This window comes from Thermobia domestica, chromosome 1 (assembly GCF_964235325.1).
Source record: "Thermobia domestica chromosome 1, izTheDome1.hap1.1, whole genome shotgun sequence".
NCBI classification, from domain to species: Eukaryota; Metazoa; Arthropoda; class Insecta; order Zygentoma; family Lepismatidae; genus Thermobia; species Thermobia domestica.
Genome location: NC_137454.1, coordinates 136,344,508 through 136,366,422, shown reverse-complemented (window position 1 = coordinate 136,366,422; position 21,915 = coordinate 136,344,508). Strand labels below are relative to the sequence as shown.

The 21,915-nt window shown below is 34.0% G+C and overlaps 1 protein-coding gene across 1 annotated transcript in view; it reads left to right on the top strand.

Moving 5' to 3' along the window:
* The first annotated feature begins 845 nt into the window (after nucleotides 1–845).
* LOC145689415 (uncharacterized) overlaps nucleotides 846–21,915 on the top strand; it is a 117,230-nt gene continuing 96,160 nt past the window's right edge. The window contains exon 1 of the mRNA XM_081763580.1: nucleotides 846–1,127. Within this exon, the coding sequence (XP_081619706.1) occupies nucleotides 1,104–1,127 (24 nt within the window). The 5' untranslated portion in view covers nucleotides 846–1,103. The remainder of the gene's footprint in view (nucleotides 1,128–21,915) is intronic.

Below are 21,915 nucleotides of genomic sequence, written 5' to 3'. Positions count from 1 at the left end.
GTTAGAAACAACCAGGAAAACTAACATTGATATACAAATATTCAGATCACATCTTGCCCCTCCCCACTTTTAACGTCCAATCGCCGCCACTGGTGAAACCTATAGTTTTTATAATGACTCTATATAGCACTGAGCATTATTGCTATCGCTGGAGATGTTGACTGGTACAGTCTGTCTCGATTTTAAATAATAATTATTGAATTCTTCACGATTTTTAAATTCTAAAATTTCGCAACACATCTTAGGGGACCCCGCGACACATCGGTTGAGAACCACTGTCCTAAACATAGCTGAATCACTAATAATGCTAGTAATAGAGGACTGAAAAAAGAGAGGAATCCCTATAGGCTAATAGGCAAATAAAAATGTTACATAAGTAAGTACCTCTCAACCTTGAAGTCAATAATAAATTATGTGCGCTCCCGAGGCAGCAACTGGTTTTGTAATCACAATGAGAGAGAAATATTTTTACTTTTGTCCACTTCCAATCAAATTAAGGATACACATTCATAGATAGGCCAATACGCTTTTTATTTAATACTGTATTATTGTTATTAATTTACATCGCTAAACGAGAAATAATAAATTAAATGCTCCCAGTTGTGAAACAGAAAAGGAGAGAGAAAAGAAAGGTGAAGTTTACTTTCAGCACGATATTCGTTACCACGCGCGACGAGTTGTTCAGGCTGTAACACACTGATGCGCCTGCGCTGTTTCACGTTAGAAATCCCGTTTGCCTTCAACTTAAAACGCAATCGGGAAAGAACCGAAAATGAAGTTTCCGGTGAAACAAATAACAAGGCCTTGAAGTCCTGATAAAGTCGGTTGAATCTGCAGGTCACTCTAAACATGATCCTCGACTAAACCTGAATCACCTGCTCTGTGAACATACCTTACCTACTACTACACTTAATCCAGTCGCTTGATTATGTAACTTTTATCTACGCACACACACACACACACAGCGTATATAGAACATTACCTTGAGTTCTGTTTGTAAAGATTACTGACCGATAACAGGAAATATCTGTGCCCAATAATTAGAAGAGAGTATCATAACTGAAGTGCAGATTTCATTGGCTACTGGGATTTCTTATCTTGTGATGCTTCAAGATTTTACGGTACCGGTAAGTAAATAATTATTTACTTCTCTCTTTGCTATGCAAAGCTGTTTTATTTTGTTTACTTTTTAAATTTTATTGCTAGCTTTATTAATTTTTGGTCAATAGACGGGAAAGGGTTATGAGTTAATTACAGCAATTCAATGCTTGTTGAATTATGAAAAGAAATCTTGCTATTACCGGTAGCCCTGTTGTTCAAAGGACGTATGAAACTTACCATTATTGTTTGTGAAAACCAATAACCTTCAGTACAGCGACACGTTAACGTTTATCTTTGATACATATGGTCCTAGGTTCGATTCCCGTAAGGAATTTCTTTCCAGCATTCTAGTATCGGGAAAGAGTCGGATGGTGCGAAGTGGAGCTACTTCAATTAACCAAATACCAGATTAGAAAACAATAACAGAAGATCTTTGTTTTACGTCCCACGGTTATGCCGGGTAGGCTAAAGGAGACTGTCGTGATGAGAAATGAAGGAAATGGTGAAATGAAGAAAGTGGGAGTAAACGGGAGATCCCGAGAAAACCCACGCACATGGTGTTTATCCACCACAAAGTCCACTTGGAGCGATCTGGAATGGAACGAAGGACCCCATGCACCAAAGGTAAACGCTCTACCACTGAATCACCGCGGCCCCTCGAATGAAATAATGGAAAGAAGAAAGTGGGGAAATGGGAAAATCCACGTATACGATGTTTGTACACCACAGAGCCTATTTGGGGCGAGCTGGGATCGAATCAGGAATCCCACGCACTAAAAGTGAACACTCAACCACTGAGCCACCGCGGCTCTCTCGATAACGTTGAGACTACTTTTGCCATTATATAGTAACAACTGTATTTTAGCTATTTTTGGAATATCGTGTTGGGTACTCTTCCGAGCTTGCATTTACAGTATATTAATGACATTGCAGTAGGCTTGATCTGCGAGTGGAATGCGGCATATCCAAAACTCAATCAGTCTTCTCAGAAATGCTTAGTGCGTTCAAAATGCCGAAGATTTTTTAAAAAAGAAAATCTAAGAACTAAATAAATATCTCTTTATTATACCATGTAAAAGTTTCCCGTATTAAAAAAAAAAGTATATGGCAACTATATATTTACATCTTTCACCCAATAAAAATTTTCTAGAACAAAATGTACTTCTGAAAGTGAATCTTCAAGTAACACCGTACGGCCCGTCACGATACTGGGATAACACCGAAAGTTTTGTGTCACGCTGGGAATTATACTGAAAAGCATTCGAGTGTTTGATCAGTTTAATGGACCCGATATATATAGGGTGTTCAATATACAATGCAACCCGGAGTTTTGGATTGTAGAACTTTTGAACCTGAAGTGATACACAAATAATGGTTGTACCAAAGTGAAGCCTTGTTCATGCATATATTTTTAAACTACGAAGCAACGATTGAAGTACACTAGATACCACACAGTGTTGCCAGATGTAACCGAAGGTATAAATTATTATTATTATTATTATTATTATTATTATTATTATTATTATTATTATTATTATTATTATTATTATTATTATTATTATTATTGCAAAACATGTAAATTGACTCATAACTCGTACATATGGATGTTCTGTCGTTAATTTTCAGTTTGTTTAGTTGGAGTAACTTTGAAACTATGGAGCAAAAAAAAGATTTTTTTTTTTCATTTCCACCGATAACTAATCGGATGATGCACCTGTAAGGGGGTACTAGGGAAATCGTAGTTTTCATAAATTAACACTGAATTGGCAACTTTACTGATGTTTCAGTGCATCAAAAGGTGTGTTAAGGATCTGTCTACATTATGCAATTCCTGAAAACAATGGAAAACAAACTTTGAAATTATCATGATAAAATTTTTACTTACATGCACCCGGCAACACTGCTATTCATTTCTATGGGGCTATTTAAAGCAAGAGTTATACAAGAACTATTCAAGACCTGGAAACGGAACATTCGCAGTGCCATTGAGAACATTAACACTTCTAATCTTCGTAAGTTGCTGCCAAAATGGTGAAACGTGTGAACCAATGTTTGAATCAAAACAGGGGACGCATGTAGAGCTGGAAATTAATTTCTGATATTAGCAGTGTTACCGGGTGCATGTAAGTAAACGTTTTAACATGATAATTTCAAAGTTGTTTTCCATTGTTTTCAGGAATTGCATAATGTAGTCAGATCCTTAATACACTTTTTGATGCACTGAAACACCAGTAAAGTTGCCAATTCAGAGTGTTAATTTATGAAAACTACGATTTCCCTAGTTCCCCTTTACAGATGCCTCATCCGATTACTTATCGGTGGAAATGAAAAATTCTTTTTTCTGCTCCACAATTTCCAAGCTACTCCAATTAAACAAACTGAAAATTAACGACAGGACATCCATACGTATGAGTTATGAGTCAATTTACATGTTTTGCAAAAGATTGATTTACGCCTTCGGTTACATCTGGCAACACTGTGTGGTTCCTAGTGTACTTCAATCGTTGCTTCGTAGTTTGAAAATATATGCATGAACAAGGCTTCATTTTGGTATCACCATTATTCGTGTATCATATATAAACAGAACAAAGTCGTTTTGTCCGGTTTTATGTTTGATTTTTATTTTGCGTCCTAATGCGGTATAGAGGCTGCGAGGGAAGCCATAATATAAAATCAACTAAGAGATTTAGACCGTTAATCACCACCAAGACACAACCCTGGTTTGTATAGGATGTGAAGTCCTACTAAGGAAGGATTTTTGGAAATTCGACGGGGAAGGGGGGCAAGAGGGATGACAGTTATTATGTCTATATCTCAGAATCTCTGAAGAGAGCGACTAAATTTGGTATATGTACTTTTCAGTTACAATAATTAGACCCATATTTAAGCGTTTTTTTTGTTTTTTTTTTAATATTTGACCTAGAAGGGGAGAAAAAGATAGGGTTTCAATAGTTATAATTAGATGACCATATCTCGAAATTCATTAAGGTTAGGCAGGGGTGCCCACAAGGGGGGGGGCTATGACGCAAACTGCGTCATTGAAATATTGGGGGGGGTAAAAATCTATATAAATATGTTTGAGAGGGTGTAAAAATTAATCGAAAAGTTATTTTTTTCATGGAAGAACACCTACGGATAGACAATTGAGGGGGGGTGCGTCATGAACATGAGGGGGGGTGGGCACCACTGGGTTAGGTACATGAAATTTAGTATTTAGATATCATTTAAAGTAATATTAATGACACTTTTCGGTGTTCCTGACATTTGCCGTACAAGGGAAGAAAAGAAGAGTGGGGTTGCAATTGTTAAAATAAGATGGCCGTAGACATGAATGCCGTTTGTGTTAATGTTAGGGTCATGAATGGTATTTAGACTTTTTATTTAAAGACGCATTTTTGAAAACAGTAGAGACATGCTACTTAGTGACGTGTTTAAGCGTTTCTCGATGTTTCCCTTAGAAGGAAAAAAAAAAAACAGAGGAAAAGGGTGGGCGTTTCAATTGTTACAATAAAATGTCTATATCTTGAAATCCCTTAAGATTAAGGATATGAAAGGTGCAAGGCCGTAGACCAAGCAGATGCGGAGATCTGGTGGCGAAGTCCTTAGCTATAATGGTCGCAAGACTTCGTGAAGCTTGACCTAGATCTATCAATTTCAGTACCCAATAGAACGTGGGGGTGTATCCCAGACCTCAAACTCGATCCGTGACAATTTGACAGTGTCACCTCTCACGCTTTACGAAGAACATCTGATGGTACAGTGTTGCCGAATTGCCGTTAAGTTTTGTTTTGTTTATTTTTGTCATTATTGTTTTATATTTTTGATATTACTATTGTTACTATTTAATTCGAATGTTTGTTACCGGTAGTATTCATGTTACAGCTCTTTAACTGCTGTCTTTGTTGCTTGTTTACTATATCTTCTAAGTTTGGCAACATTGTTGGTGCACTTCTCTCGTTTCTCGTTTTTTACAAACAGAAATATAAGTTATAAATAAAAAGTGAAATGATATTAAGTAATGTATAAGAAACCAATTTTATGCAAACGGCAGCTCTGTAATTATAGAAATAAGTTAGAAGAATAATATCCATATACCGTAATCCTTTCCAAAAAGAATCACTGTTTGCAGTATATATACTGTAACCAGTGGCGAAAAGTGGCGTGAAAAATTGGGTAGACACGTAACAGGGGCGTAACTTGTAGAGGGGAAGGGGACAACTGCCCCCCAGAGAAGCTCCCTGCCGTTCGTGGGGGCCCATTTTAAGACTAAATTTTCTTACTCCATACACGATACGAACATGATTATAAATGAAGCATCAAACAGGTTAATTACATTCATAAACAAACCGGCACACAGAAGGTAAATAAAATAGAAATGAGTTGTGGGCCCATTTCAGTAAAAAATAACTACTATTAGGGGCCCTAGAAATAATATTTATTCATATGGCTTTGAGATTTTTCAATATTGTCCTCTTAATTAATTTGTCATTATGGAACGGGTCCAGAGGTGTAACTAACGGCTCCACAGACCTTGCCGTGCGGGAGGGCTCATAGGCTCCGGGGGCTCCATAAAGAGTAAGAGAAAGATGGAAAGAGGGGGCCCAAGAATTAGAAAAACAACTTTTTCAAGGGAGCCCAAATGCGCGTATTAATGCTTGTACCCCCAGAAAAAAATCTAAGTTATAGCGCTTACACACATTCAATCACACACCAAGTTTAAAAGCCCGCCTCGTGGCTCGCGTGCACGCTAGGCGGCAGGCCTGTGATGGCACTCGAGAAGATGGCGGAAATGCAGAAGAGTTTTTGTGTGTTAGAATATATGCAATGTTTTATGCAGGCATCTTAGGAGGGGAAAATTTCCCATCAAAGTTGTAGAATTCCCCCCAAAATTTTCGCACACACACACACGCACTTCCGGTTTTAAACTTAACGTATAGTTTATGTTTTTTACAATTTGCTAGTTTTCAGTCGATGTCTTTCTATATTCCGCAAAAAGTCACTTTTTTTTCATGGTGCAATTTTTATATTTATCACTTCCCTTGCCATTTCGAGAAAGTGCTTGCTAAATTCGCTGCAAAATTCGCTTTTGTCTGAGAGTGAACACTAAAAGAAAAATTCAGTGTGTTGATCGGGCTTTAATGTGGTGTATTTGTGCTTTTTTAGGTGTGATGCTTGGAGTGTTATATTTCTTTATAATAGAGTTATTTGAAGTATCCGAAATTTAATCAACTAAAACGTTGATGATATTGTGCCGTTTTTAAAGAGGAAAAAAACTCACACGTCGCTTTTGCCACTAGACAATTGTAGTGTTCTTTGTTCAGTACGTAGTGTATATTACATTTTTTTTTTAAATTAATAAAAATATACCGGTACTTGAACATTGCTCATTATTGAAATATATCACTATAGCTCAATATTCAAATGTCGCAATCGTCACGTTCGGCAGCCATTGTGCACTATTTCTTGCTTCCCACCAATTTTTCACTTCCCTCATATGACAAAAATTCAAACGCGAATTGTAAGTAGTTCTTACTAAGATTCAGAAATATTGGTGAGTGAAATATTCTTGTGTATGGAGAAGCTTTATATTTCAATGTGGAGCAGTGAAGAAAAAGGTATATACAATTCTGTGAAGGTATAGACGGTTTCTTTGCACATAGTACAGGATGTTTTAAAACAACACCGACTACCTTTGGGAGGTGATTCCTGACACCAAGATAAGACAAAATGTATAGACCAACGTGGGTGCTCAAATGCTTTTTTTCGGAGTTATAGGCTGCCGAAAACATGAAAAAACAAACTTCAAACGTCCATAGCCCCAAAATTATTGGACTTGCAGTAATCGGGTTAAGACTTTATTTAGGAACTAATATGTGCCCTATCCAAATATCAAGTTTCAGAATCCTGCGGTACTTCCGAAACAGTCTTTATAGAGGGAGTTCGGCGATGTGTATTTAATTTGAAGTACTCACCAACTACTTCTATAAAAATTATTGCGGAAGTACCTTAGGATTCTGAAACTTGGATATTTGGATAGATCACATAGTACTTCCTAAGTGAAGTCTTGACCCGACTAGGGTAGGTCCCATAGTTTTCGAGATATGGGTCTTTAAAGCTCATTTTTTCATGTTTTCGGCAGATTCGGAAACTCCGAAAGGAATCATTTGTACACCCTGGTTGGTCTACAATTGTTATCATATTTCGGTGTCAGGAATCACCTCCCAAACGTTGTCGGTGTTGTTTTGAAACACCCTATATATATATATATATATATATATATATATATATATATATATATATATATATATATATATATATATATATATATATATATATATATATATATATATATATATATATATATATATATATGTGTGTGTGTGTGTGTGTGTTTGTGTGTCTATAGATTTCCCCTATCCAAATATCAAGTTTCATAATCCTAAGGTACTCACGAAGCAATTTTTATAGAGGGAGTTTCGCTACGGGTATGTAACTTGAAGTACTCTCCAACTACCTCTATAAAAATTGTTGCGGAAGTACCGCAGGATTCTGAAACTCTGATATTTAGGTAGGACACATAGTAGTTCCTAAGACCACATTGCCACGTTAAATGAATCTTGTAGCTGTCATAAAAAAAAAAAATCTTGAAACCCTATTATATTTTACCATGTAAACACAGTCTTGAAAGGGACACACAACATTTTTTCCATCTTGCAAGGAGCTGAACAATGTGCAACTTTCTGGGACGTCTTGCTTGCTACCTGCTATCGTCCTCCCGCTGACATAAAGGAAAAATCAGTTTCGCCGCTTCCGAAACAACGAATTCTTTTGAACAAGGAGGGAAATTGCGTCAAAATACACGTTTCGAATGAGGAGGTTCACTGTTTGTCCACTAGAGTGCAGTGCTGCATGTGTGGAGACCCTTTCTTGCTTTCAAGAAGTTGTCTACTAAATAGTAAATAGAAACATTGGGTTGCAAGGCTTTTTATTTATTTATTTATTTATTTATGACAGCAACAAGATTCAATTAACGTGGCAGTGTGGCCTAAAAGTAGGGGTTGCATAAGGTACGTACATGGTTACTTTCCACATTTTTAATGGGCTCCTCCTAGAACTTCAGATTCCTCCCCAAAACCGAGGGGACTGGATGAAACACTGATATACGAAGTGTTCGTCGGTTACCAGTGTTCAGCGTGAATTCGTACGTAAATACGGAAAAGCTGCACCTTGTCATCAGAGTATTTTTGCATTGGTTTCGCCAGTGTTGTGATACTGGTTATCTTGTAAAGGGAAAAGCATTGGAGCACAATTATCCGAGCAAACAATAATGAAAATTCAAACAATATAGCGACGACCTTTACATAGGGTGAAATTAGGCAACCGCCTGGGGTCTCGCACTACTCCTGATTTATTTAAATATTTATGGCCAAGGCGCAGTAGAAATGACTAGATTTGTCAACGACAATAGATTTTATTGCCCCCTTAATTGCTTTTATGACTGTATACATTTGATGTCAATATGGCCGTGTCGGCCTTGGGGAGGTTTAGGGGGAGGTGGTTTTATTACCCTGTTTGTTAGGTGGTTAGACGGGTTCCTGGAAAAGGTTGAGTGTTAGGATGGATGGAGTAGTTTCTAGAAAAGAGGATGAAGGACATGATTTTGATAGGGTTGTTTCTAACAGCTATGCTATGATCAAATTAATTATTCTTTTATTTGTATTTTCTTAATAAATTAATTGGAACAATTTGTATTGGATTGCTTGCTAAGCAAGCTCCTTATTTATTGGATTGTATGCTAAAGCATACTCTGCTTATTTATTGGATCGCTTCATTAGAAGCTCATTATAAAAATATTATGTTTTTCCCAAATCCTATGCTAAAGCATACTCCATAGAACAACCTCTGATTGTGATTATATTAATTCATTCTTTTAATAAATTAATTGGAACATCTTATTTTACGGATTGCTTGCCCTACAAGCTCCTTATTATTTTTCCCAAATCGTATGCTAAAGCATACACATTGTTAAATTTGATTGTGATTATATATTAATTAATTTGACCATTTGCATAGCAACTTGTTTTTTTTTGTTCTTTCGTATTATTTATAATAATACTCGTTGTTATAAATTGGAGGGAATAAACTTTATTCATGCGGGACTTCTTAATTTGACGGATCGTATCTTTATTTTCTCGAACACTGTGTGAGCATACTAGAAATTTTGTGTATAGAATATGTATACTGCGGTACGATATGCATTGCTGGTACATATACAGAGCGTGGTTTTCGTACGTCTTTCGCTGGTGAACTTAACACATGAACTGAACTTTTCGCGCGCTTTTTGGAAACTGGTTGTGCAACAGGGAAAGATGGCGTTGTTGGGTAACAGGTGCGTGTTAAAACATGAAGACAAATACAAAGGAAAACCGACGACACTTTTAGTACACATCACAGGGTGCCGACAGAGTAATAAAAGAAGTTTGGCGTCAGGGTAGCTGAACACAAGATATTGTTGACGGCGAATACAAAGAAGATTGAGGTCGTGGCAGGTAAACATGTTGAATTATACCTGTATGCTAATTGGTAATAAAAACAAGTTTGGCGTCAGGGTAGTTGAACACAAGATATTGTTGACGGCGAATACAAAGAAGATTGAGATCGTGGCAGGTAAACATGTTGAATCATGCCCCTATGCTAATTGGTAATAAAAACAAGTTTGGCGTCATGGTAGTTGAACACAAGATATTGTTGACGGCGAATACAAAGAAGATTAAGGTCGTGGCAGGTAAACATCACAGAGTGCCGACAGAGTAATAGAAAAGAAGTTTGGCGTCAGGGTAGTTGAACACAAAACAATGTCGATGGTGAATACAAAGGAGAATAAGGTTGCGGTAGATAAACATCACAGAATACCGACAGAGTAATAAAAACAAGTTTATTGGTATGTGAAATGACAATAAAAAACATTGTCGGCGAAGAATACAAAGAGGATTGAGGTCGTGACAGGTAAACATCACAGAGTGCCAACAGAGTAATAAAAAGAAGTTTGGTAATGCGTTAGGTGAACACAAAACAATGTTGATGGTGAATACAAAGAAGATTAAGGTTACGGTAGATAATAACACAGTAATAAAACATTGTTGACGAAGAATACAAAAGAAGTTTGGCACCACGAATTGTGGTACATGACGCGACACCGAACGGAAATACAAAAGAAGTGTTGATCCTGTTGAAACATGAAGGGGTACTGAATGCAATAGAAGATTGTTACATTGATATGATACCGAATGAAAACACAAAAGAAGTTTTGCAGTATGAATTGTGTTGACACTTTTCTTTGTACGTAGATAACATTTTAAGTGATTAGTACAGGATATGAATAACATTATTGAGGGAATACCGTTGTAAGATGTGAATGATCGTAACACAATGTAAATAATATTGACAATGTTGTTTCAAAAGAATGTTTGATCAATAAATGATACATGAGAACATAAATGCAATGTAAGTATATGTTTTCTCCGTCCCTTATACCTATTGAAAGTTGTATAGAGAATTGGGGAAGTACATTTGAAAATATTTTAAATGATGTAATGGGCGTGTTTTAAAGTACCACGTGATATGACGTCGACATAAGTTTTCCTTATATACTGGGTATGATGAGAAGACTGACATAGTATCATCATGGATTCGTCTGCCAGTACAGTACAGCGAGAAATTCAACTTTGCAACGAAGTAGATTGGGATTCTACATTTGACTATGTTGAATCTCCCAACAAAAAGTTTAAATTGCATAGAGAATCTCCGGACTTGTTTATTGATGAAGAAACTTGCTATTTTTCACCGGCTTCTCCAGATGTCATTATAGAGGAAGAAACTTGCTCACCGGCTTCTCCAGATGTCATTATAGAGGAAGAAATTTGCTCACCGGCTTCTCCAGATGTTATTATAGAGGAAGAAATCATTGATTTAAGAGAAGAGCCAATATTAATTCCAACTTCACCAGTACCAGTAACAGGAACACCGGAGCAAAAGTTTCAAGTTCCAACGATAAAGTGGACACTTGCAGAAGAAGGAAGATCAACATCTCCTGATTTATTTAATGAGGAAGAGGAGGAAGAAATTTGTAAGTTATTCAACGAGATAGAAGAGTGCAAACCCAGCACGCCATCACCAAGTGTTTCACCGTTGGACTATCCATCTTCACCCCAAAAGGTTCCATTGGATTTGCGTGTGCAGTACCAGTGCGAGTGTAATAGTGACTTTGTAAGTGAAACCTGTGTTAAAGATAGTATTTTAAAGTGGGAACCAGATACAGTTTTACTATGCCCTGGTTGTACCCTAAATTTTTTCAACCAGTTCGGGCACAGGTGCCTTCTTGTGAATATATTAACTCTCGAAGCAGAAGCATGGAAAATTATGGCAAGCAAAGATGTGAGAGACAATGTGTATTCAAATTATGTGAAATCGCATTCTGCTAACAAAAGAAGTGAACATTTATTTCATGAAACCTATGACAACTTATTAAAGAACCCAAATTATATTGAAGGACTAGTGAACATTTTATTAGAAAAAGATAGAAACGCGACAAAGTGATTTCTTTTTTTTTGTATGTAATATAATCTGTATATATTATTTCTGTGTGTGTGTGTGAGTGTGTGTGTGTGTGTGTGTTTGTACATGTATATTATTTTCTATACTTGTTTGCTTGTATATATCTTTATCTCCAAATAAATATATACGAATTTCATTTCTTGATTTTTATTTAATAAAAGAAACTTTCCTAAATAAAAGCTATCATTGGCATTTTACAAAGTGAAACTCATTTACGGTTTCTATCGTTTAAAATTGGTATTTGATGAGTGTTTTATATTTTTCTTGATTTTACTAATACTTTGAAGTATTTAAAAGTTTGATGAGTATTTTACAAGTTTGCGATTTGAAACATAGATCCTCAAAGTTTGTGTAACAAACAAAACATACCCTGAATAAGAAGAGTTTATGTAACGAAAGATCCACATAAATAAATAAGAACGAATTTGTGCAACAAATATTTGATGAATTACACTTTATGAGTATTGTGTTAAGAAAAGTAAGCAGAGTTTCTGCAAGAATTTTTATTATATTCACAATCATAGATTGTTCAGAGTTCCACAGAAACTTTTTTAATATATTTACAATAAAAAAATTAACACTGACTTTGCAATGAGAAAGGATTTTTAAGTTCACACTTAAGTGTCCTTAGTATTTTACATAGTAATTATTTAACACTACATAACTATGTTGATGTAAGAGTATTACGGTAAGTAAAACGAAATAAGAAGATTGTTCATCGCATTCTTAATACGTTCACACAAAGTGTTCGATTAAATAATTACGAGATATTAAATAATACAACAACAACAACAAAAAATTAAGACCGACTTTGCAATGGGAAAAAGAATACATATAAAAACAGAAACTGATCTAATAATGAATTTAAATATGCATACTATGAAGTAATATTATAGTATGATTAAAAATGCAACAACTTTTTACATACATACATGTAATATAAAATGCAGAAACTAATTTTACAAACGCGATTCATAACATGCAGAAAGTGTTTTACAAATGCGAATCATAACATGCAGAAAATGTTTTTACAAATGCGAATCATAACATGCAGAAAATGTTTTTTACAAAGTGAATCACAACATGCAGAAAGTGTTTTTACAAACGCGAATCATAACATGCAGAAAATGTTTTTACAAATGCGAATCATGACATGCAGAAATTGTTTTACAAATGCGAATCATAACATGCAGAAAATGTTTTACATACAAACATCATAACATGCAGAAAATGTTTTACAAACGCGAATCATAACATGCAGAAAATGTTTTTTACAAAGTGAATCACAACATGCAGAAAGTGTTTTACAAACGCGAATCATAACATGCAGAAAATGTTTTTTACAAAGTGAATCACAACATGCAGAAAGTGTTTTACAAACGCGAATCATAACATGCAGAAAATGTTTTTTACAAAGTGAATCACAACATGCAGAAAGTGTTTTTACAAACGCGAATCATAACATGCAGAAAGTGTTTTTCATACAAGCATCATAACATGCAGAAAATGTTTTTTTTTACAAACGCAAATCATAACATGCAAAAAGTTTTTCACATACATGTGGTATAAATGTCGAAAAGTGTTTTTCAAAAACAAATAATTAACACCAATTTTAAAACGTTCACAAATAAATTTGTTCAGAGTATGTATAACATACGATCCGTAAAAATATGAAGTGATTGAACAAAATTAAAATTAAAAAATGTAACTTACGAAAACTAAAATGCAACTTGTGAAAAAAATGAAAATGCAAGTTGTCAAAACTAAAATGCAACTTGTCAAAATAAAAATGCAACTTGTCAAAATAAAAATGCAAGTTGTCAAAACTAAAATGCAACTTGTCAAAACTAAAATGCAACTTGTCAAAATAAAAATGCAACTTGTCAAAATAAAAATGCAAGTTGTCAAAACTAAAATGCAACTTGTCAAAATAAAAATGCAACTTGTCAAAATGAAAATGCAAGTTGTCAAAATGAAAATGCAAGTTGTCAAAATAAAATGCAACTTGTGAAAAATGAAAATGTACTTTCAAAATTAAAAATGCAACTTGTCAAAATGAAAATGCAAGTTGTCAAAACTAAAATGCAACTTGTCAAAATAAAAATGCAACTTGTCAAAATGAAAATGCAACTTGTCAAAATAAAAATGCAACTTGTCAAAATGAAAATGCAAGTTGTCAAAACTAAAATGCAACTTGTCAAAATAAAAATGCAAGTTGTCAAAACTAAAATGCAACTTGTGAAAAATGAAAATGCAACTTGTCAAAATGAAATGCAACTTGTGAAAAAAATGAAAATGTGAAGTTTTCACATGCATGCAATATAAAAGTGTACAAACAAATTTTAGACACGCGGATCATAACATACGGATTTTTTTTTGTTACATGCACATGATAAAGTTTTTAGTTGTATGAAATAATTTTAAGTACGATAATGTAAAACGCATTTACACAAAAGAAAGTTTTAAAATCATACATCTAAGGAAATAATATAAATGAAAACAAGTAATATACAGTGATAAAATTTTATTTACAAATTATAATAAGATATATATTTATAGTTTACATACAGATACAATTGTGATTTTAACATTCCTTGATATATTGTTTAATACAATCTATATTTATATTAGTATATGTACAATTACATATTGGCCAATTTTTTGCTGAAAGTTTTTTAGCACTTCTTTTTGTTAATTTATACACATTGTTATTATTATTATTTTGTAATTGATTAGCAGAAGAGTTTTTATTTTCCATTATTACTTTTTGTGCATATTATAATGTAAATCTTTTTGTAAGAATAACTCTGTAATTAACTGAATGTTATCTTTGTTTAACAAAATGTTATATAATGTATATGTAAATGTCCAATCATCAATTTCAGTATCACAATGTACTGTTGCAAAATCTTTATATAAGTCATCAAAACTTTGTGTGCTTACCATTCTACGCCATGCATTATAGCATAACATATCATAGTCTAAAGTAATACACTCATGTTCATTTAAATTTGCGCGATTTTGAAAACACCCGTAACACAAAAGTTCTCGCTGTGGTTTCCAACGGTCAATACATAATAACAAACACTGTTCATCTATAGAAAAAGAAGAACACCGATATTCACAATAATTGTATGTATTTAGGAAACGACATTGGTATTCACAGTATGGATTGTTGATACACATTTTTATCGTGTTCAAGATATGTTTCTCTTAAATCAGAAATGTGATAATCATTGAATGTAATCTCCTGATATGTATAGTTAAATTTGTTTATAAGATGCGGAATAATGTTTACGTCTATATATTTCACATGAATTTTTAGATATTGTTTTAATATTTCCTCGCGTGTTGATTTCTTAATTAGGAAATTCCACACAGTAGTATTTAATTCTTCATCACTTTCACTTACACATTTATGCTCAGTTTCTTTCTCACTATGAATTGCACAACTTTCACAAAGTAATGGTTCAGAAAGTTTATATTTTTCTAGTAACTGTTTTACACAAACTTCATTTACTTCATTAGGAGTACAACCACACTTCACATCATTGAATATCAGAATGTCATTAGAAATTGTATTTTGATCTAGCACTACTACTTCCTCTTCAAACGGTATTTCATTTGGGTATCTGAAATTTCGTCTATACACACTATCGTCTATGCTAATTTCTTGTGTTGGATAAATAATCCTATATTTTTCAGCGTCTTCTTCAGGAATGTCAGGATCATTTGGATGTACAACAATAATTTTCTTTTGTTTTTCAAGTTCAAAACGTTTTTCACGTGGTGAAATGTACTTTACATGTTTACTTTGCGATAAGGAAAGATTGGTTTCAATTTCACCTTTCCTTTTCTTATTATGAAAAGAAGAATATGTTCTTAATTGTTTAACATTATGCAGGTCTTTATTTATTTTTCGCTTTGCAACTGCTGAAACATCTACCTTTTGACTGTACATCTTAACAACGTATCATCCACTTTATTTGTGTTAGTACAAGTACACGCATGCGCAGGATTTATAGTGCAAAGGTAGGGGATGCGCGAAACAAATGCGCAGAAAAATAGTATGAATATTTTAAAAGTTTTTTTCCCATTACAATATTTGTTTACGTATTGAATTAGATTCTGTGTATTTTAAATATAAAAAAAAATATTTAATTTGATACGTCAGACTAACTCCACTTTTATTTTGATTGAATATTAACTTAAGAATAACATTAATTATATACATGATCTTATGAAAATATAGTGTGAGAAAGCATGATTTTATTCACACAGATTTAATGGATGAGAATTCAGTATTTGGATGTTACAGTACTATATCTACTTGTAATGTTTCATGATACAGAACATATACACAAAGTAAAGAATTATGCATGTAACAGTAGACATATACGTGTAACGGCTGACTTATGTTTGGCTTATGTTGCACATGTAAGGAAGAAGGTATCATTGAATGCATACATTGTGACACTCAACATGTCTTAACAGATACATATTGTACCCCAGTACTTCATAAAGCGTTAAAGACTGGATATAAAATTCTGCAAATGATTGAAGTATGGGAATTTGAACTGTTGGTTCTGAGCTTAGTCATTTAAATATATCAGGAAGCTTTAAGATTTTTACCTCATGTCAAATCAAAGGAGACAAAGAAAAATACATGAAAGAGTATCATGTATATGAAGGAATAGAATTAATGGAAGATAACATTAGGATGAACCCATGCATGAAACAATCTACACTTCATTGCACGGAAAATGGACATAACGATCACACTTATTGCAAAACAAAAGATTTTGTTTTACTTGGTGTTAACGCAACGCTATGCTACGGGTCTGAGGGTAAACACATGTAAACTTACTGCAGGCAGCATTCCCGCATTTTGGCTGTGTACCGACTATTGTGTTGAAAAGTTGCAAGTCCGCAAAAGATATTATTGATCTGTACTGTGTAGGCTTCTTTCGTCAAGACAATATGCTGAAAGCTACGTGTGAAAAAATTAGTGAATTTGTGTGTGTAGGGAAGACTACGGTCTTAACTACCGATGATTCCGACGAGTTAATGGGTGTTTTTTCGGGAGGTTAGCACGAGTTTTGCACCAGAACATAGTATATGTTCTACATTGTATGGTACAGGTAGTCGGGAATACTTTCGCATTGTTAATAGTAAAACTATGCAGTATCCTTATTTTGGTCTGCGTGGAAAGGAAGTTACCATTGAATGTATGCACACTAGTGGTATCGAAGAACCGCAAACATATGTTCGTTTATTATTCGAATTTGTACAAGAACATACACTAAATGACGTCAATGATGATGATATTTTTATCGGTATTACTATTGAAAGTTCGCGTCAAAATTAAACAAACGATGTACATAACATGACATCCTAAAAAGGAATTGAATCCCGATGTATTGTTCCATATAGTTGAAAATGTTTTAAATAGTAATGAACATTTTTGGAAAGAAGGGAGATCCATGCAAGGGAAAAGGTTGAACCCGTGGTTCGGTCAAATAAGAAGATTATGCAGCGCTTCGGAAAAAGTGTTCCATCCCATTGGAGAAACAATGTATATTGTCATCCTCGGAATGGGTAAGACTGATCAACGTCGTAACTGCATGTACAAACTAAAGAATTATCCTGAGCTAGTATTAAAACAAACTAAGGATTTGTGCATTGATCCCAATGTTAGTATTGACCATTAACATGGTTGTACTAATGCAGATGCGAAGAAGTTCGAAAACAAACTAGCCTCTGAACACCAGATAATTATTATTTATGAGAAGAACAAATGAGTTAAGAGTATAATATACCCGTGAATTAAAGATGGCAAACAAAATTTACACCTTGTATGAGAACCAATTGATAACTAACTTACATAAACGTTTGTAACCCAATGTTTTTGTGGTTATTGTTTGTAGGATCTTACATGTATTATAGTGAATATCTTACTATCACTTATTTCCCAAATAACTCTAGCAGAAGCGTATCTTTCATTATTTTAAATTGGGTTGTACATAGTTTTCATTTTGTATTGGTGTTAATCAGTTCTTTGCAGCATTTACCACATTCTTTTCATCATTATCAAAACATATCTTTAAAATTATTCCACTATACCGAACTATGCAGTAACCATTGTCAACTTTCTTAGAGAATTACATCAGTTAGATTCATTTGTTATCAGTTTTACGCTCACAGAAGAAATCAAGTCATACCAAATCCTTTTTTTACACTTTGTATGTGTAATACGCCTACAGAGGAGTAACATTTTATCCATACGTCTATTATTTCTTCATATTTCTTCATATTTTTCAATCACAAACACTATCACTATCACTATGGTTTTTATTCCAAATTAAGAATTTCTTAAAATCTTTCTGCAAGAATATTTCTATCAGTTGATTAAGAAATGTATCATTATGAATGGCATCATCATATATATGAAAAAACTGTTCTAATTTATTAAAAGTATTGCCGTGCATCTTTTGAAACTCATGCCAAATTTCATCTTGTATGTCAATATCCATAACAATGCTTAGTACTTTTGTTTTCAATATATTTTTATCTAAAAGAATACAGTCATGGTTTATTGCGTCTTTTAATCCGCGTGCACATCCACTGCAAAGAAGCATACTTCTTCTTTTAGATTCCCACAGTTGAAACGCATTTATTAAGCACTGCGTGGTTATGCGAATGTTATCGCAGAAACAAAGCCATACGTTTTCAGCATTAGACATTTTCAGTTTAAATTTTCAACAGTTTGAAAATATTGTTGTTTTTATGTATTTTTCTAAAACACTAGGCACAAATATTTTCACTGCCCACCATACGGAGAAGAAATCTTTTTCATCGACTACAACGGCACAAGATTATTATATGTACCTTTGTTAACCCTGGTATTTATACGTTTCGCCGTAGGATGTATTGTATTATCTGGATTAACCAATGAAAACAGGTTTGAACAAGTTTAAGGTAGACCTGAAACTCATAGTTTCCACCCCCATTAGTTTTAACTGCTATTCTTTTATGATTATGAAGTGATTCTTATATTCAAATTAACTTGAATATTTCATCTTTGCAACAGTTTTTTAAAACAGATAAAGTCACCCATGCCATTTACCCGCGCTTGCTTGAATATCACATCTTTGCAACAGTTTTCTTATAACTGACAAAGTCACCCATCCCGTTTACCTGCGCTTGCTTGAATTTCTATATACTAACATTTAAATTAATAATTAGAAATCACGATACCTGAACACCAATAGATCCTTTGCATGTGTTTGTTTTAATTAGACTATTGGATTCCAACGCAATGTGACAGTTTGATTTGATCCATAAATAATCCCTTTAAAAGTTAAAGGGAAGATTTTAACAATGTCTACTAGATTTTCGATTCTTAAGTAGTCCTTTGCTCTTGTTATTTTCCAATAATGATTATCTTAAGCTGTATCTAATTATCATTTTCTTACTTTTGACCAGTCTCTCTCTCTTATGCTGAGTTTCCTACTTTGTCCACAGTCGTCCTATCCTATTACCCATTGAAGCCTTAGCGGTTTACTCCCCATTTCTATTTGCTTTTGGTATTGCTTTTGACTTGGTTCCAGCGTAAAATTCATCAGAGTTGTCAACCGGATGTGGGTAGTTGCTCTACTAATGCAGAAAAGTATGTGGGCAGATAAGTACAACAAACAATATCTAAAATAATATTGGTCATAGGAAAGATGAAATGGGAGTAATAAATTGTTTAAGGATCTGAGAAGTGAACTTTGTGCCGGACAATATTGTGTTCGTAACTTTTCTTGGGAATTTTCCCCGTTTTCCCTCATAGTTTTATTCATTTCCTTTAGCCTAACCGACATAAATGTGGTACGTAATACTCAAAGATTTCATTTATTTCATTGTTTAAGGAGAACGAGAATGTTTGTCAGCATTGTTTAGTGTAGGTTGCGAATATATGTTGCAGATGTACTCGCTGTCCAAATCAGCTATTTTGCTACAAACTTATACAAATTCTCATACTCAGTTGATAAATCTCCGAGTGACGATATTGATCACAGCGCAGTACACTTTTTATAGATAAATAGATACTGAGACCTTCATAGCTAACATGTCCTTAAATACTGATAAGCTCAAACAAAGAAAGAAAAAAAATCTAATTCCTAATAATATTTATAGTAAACTGAGCAAATTATAAAAGTTTCCAACATCAGCCTCTGCCCCCTTTCCTTCTTACGTTTCATGAATTTGGAATTTATTTTACGGATAAAGTGTGGTATATCGCCTATTTATTTATCTGTTGTACAATCAAATAGCTTTATATGTAATAGGGTACACATCTCTGATGTGGTAGTTTGTGATTCGATTCCCAACACCCATGTTTTCCTTCATTTATTCACCCACATGTCTTAAGAGGTGTTCTTCATACCCACTAGAAATAAAGATTTCAGTTCAAGTATACTTTCTGACTTGAGCCCATTCAACTTGTTGGTATTTAATAGCTTCAGCTATATATCAGGTCTAATTTTGAAGTGCTTACTTATCATTATTTAGTGTTCAAACAATTTTAACAAGGAGTCTGCTACGCATATGTTCTCTAAAATAATACGAAAAATTACAGTGAGAACTATGAAATTGTTGACAAATCCATCATTAGGTTAGTTCCAGCTTCGTATTGCTTATGAGGAATTCAGTTGAGTCTGAAGAAATAAAATGATGTGAACTATCAAATCGTTGTAAAGAAAGATAGGAACATATTTCGCAAAACCATGAAGATTATTGAATACAAAGTTCTTGTAGTGTACATCCTATTTCTCTCCCTATCTCCATCTCTGTACCTCTCTCTATCTTTCTCTTCATCTCTCTCTCCCTATCTTCCTATCTGTACCTTTCTCTCCATCTCTGAACTTCTCTCTCTCCCACCATCTCTGTACCTCTCTCTATCCTTCTCTTCCTCTCTCTCCCTTCCTCTCTCTCCCTCCTTCCCTCTCTGTACATCTCTCTCCCTCCATCTCTGGACCTCTCTCTCTCTCTTCCTCTAAATGTACATTTTGTTTTGTTTTGATTGTCAGCATTATTCATTTCTCTTAGCTTACAGAGCATAAGGAAAGGAGATTACACTAAATGATCAATGTATCGATTTCATGTCTCATATAACCTCACTACTAAAAGTAATAAGAATAGTTTTTCTCTTTGTTCTATCTTGCCTATGAGATGAGACGAGATGAAACAAAAGTTTGTATGGTTAAGCGGATAGCGTACATGTCTTTGACATCTAAATTTTATTCGTACTTATAGTTTTCTAATATCATTTTCCATTTATTTCACAAGTAGCTCTTAATATAGTCATAGACTTTAGTGTTATTATAAATAACACGAAAGAATTCAAAAGCTGAGTTTTAATAAAAACGAAATAACACAAAAGCAGAGCTTGAACAAGCGATTCGTTAAAAATGTAATTGGTAAGTCAAAATACATACCGCAAAGCCGATAATCCAATACAAGAAATACTCAAAAGAATAAGTAATAAGAGGATTCGATTCCCAAGTAGAATGTTTAAAAGAACTTCAAAGTCTATCAGTTTACTGTCTAAGGACTACAAAGAAAATAGCTTTGATGATGGCAAACTCCAAACAAATTCATACGTATCATGACTATCTTACGTAAAGTTTTCCTTAATCGTGCCACGCAAATGTGATGTCAAATAAAATAAGATTGTTTTCACATTACGCTCACAAATTCAAAACCAAGGGAGGTTTACACCAATTAAATGTTAAAATGAGACTTGACATACACTTGCTTACTGTTCTATCCTCACGAATACATATTTTCAAACTAATTGCGGAACCAAACTTCACCTTAGATGGTTGAGATTCCGGGTTGACCAACTAAAATTATGACTGAACATATTGTGTCTGTAACTTTTCCAAGCGTTCCCCTCAGAGTTTCTTCATTTTACCAATTGCTTTATCCTAAACAAAATAATTGTGAGGTATCACATTTCATTTTAATACACAGTCAAGGGGAAATCATTTCAATACATAGCGAAGAGAGACCACTAATTATTTATTTAATTAGTAAAGAATATGATTTCAAATTTCAATATAAGACATCAGTGGGTCAGTGGTAGTACCACCAGTTAGACTTGTAGTGAACTCTCTTGGAGTTTTTCAAGACGAAACAACATTAAATCATTCA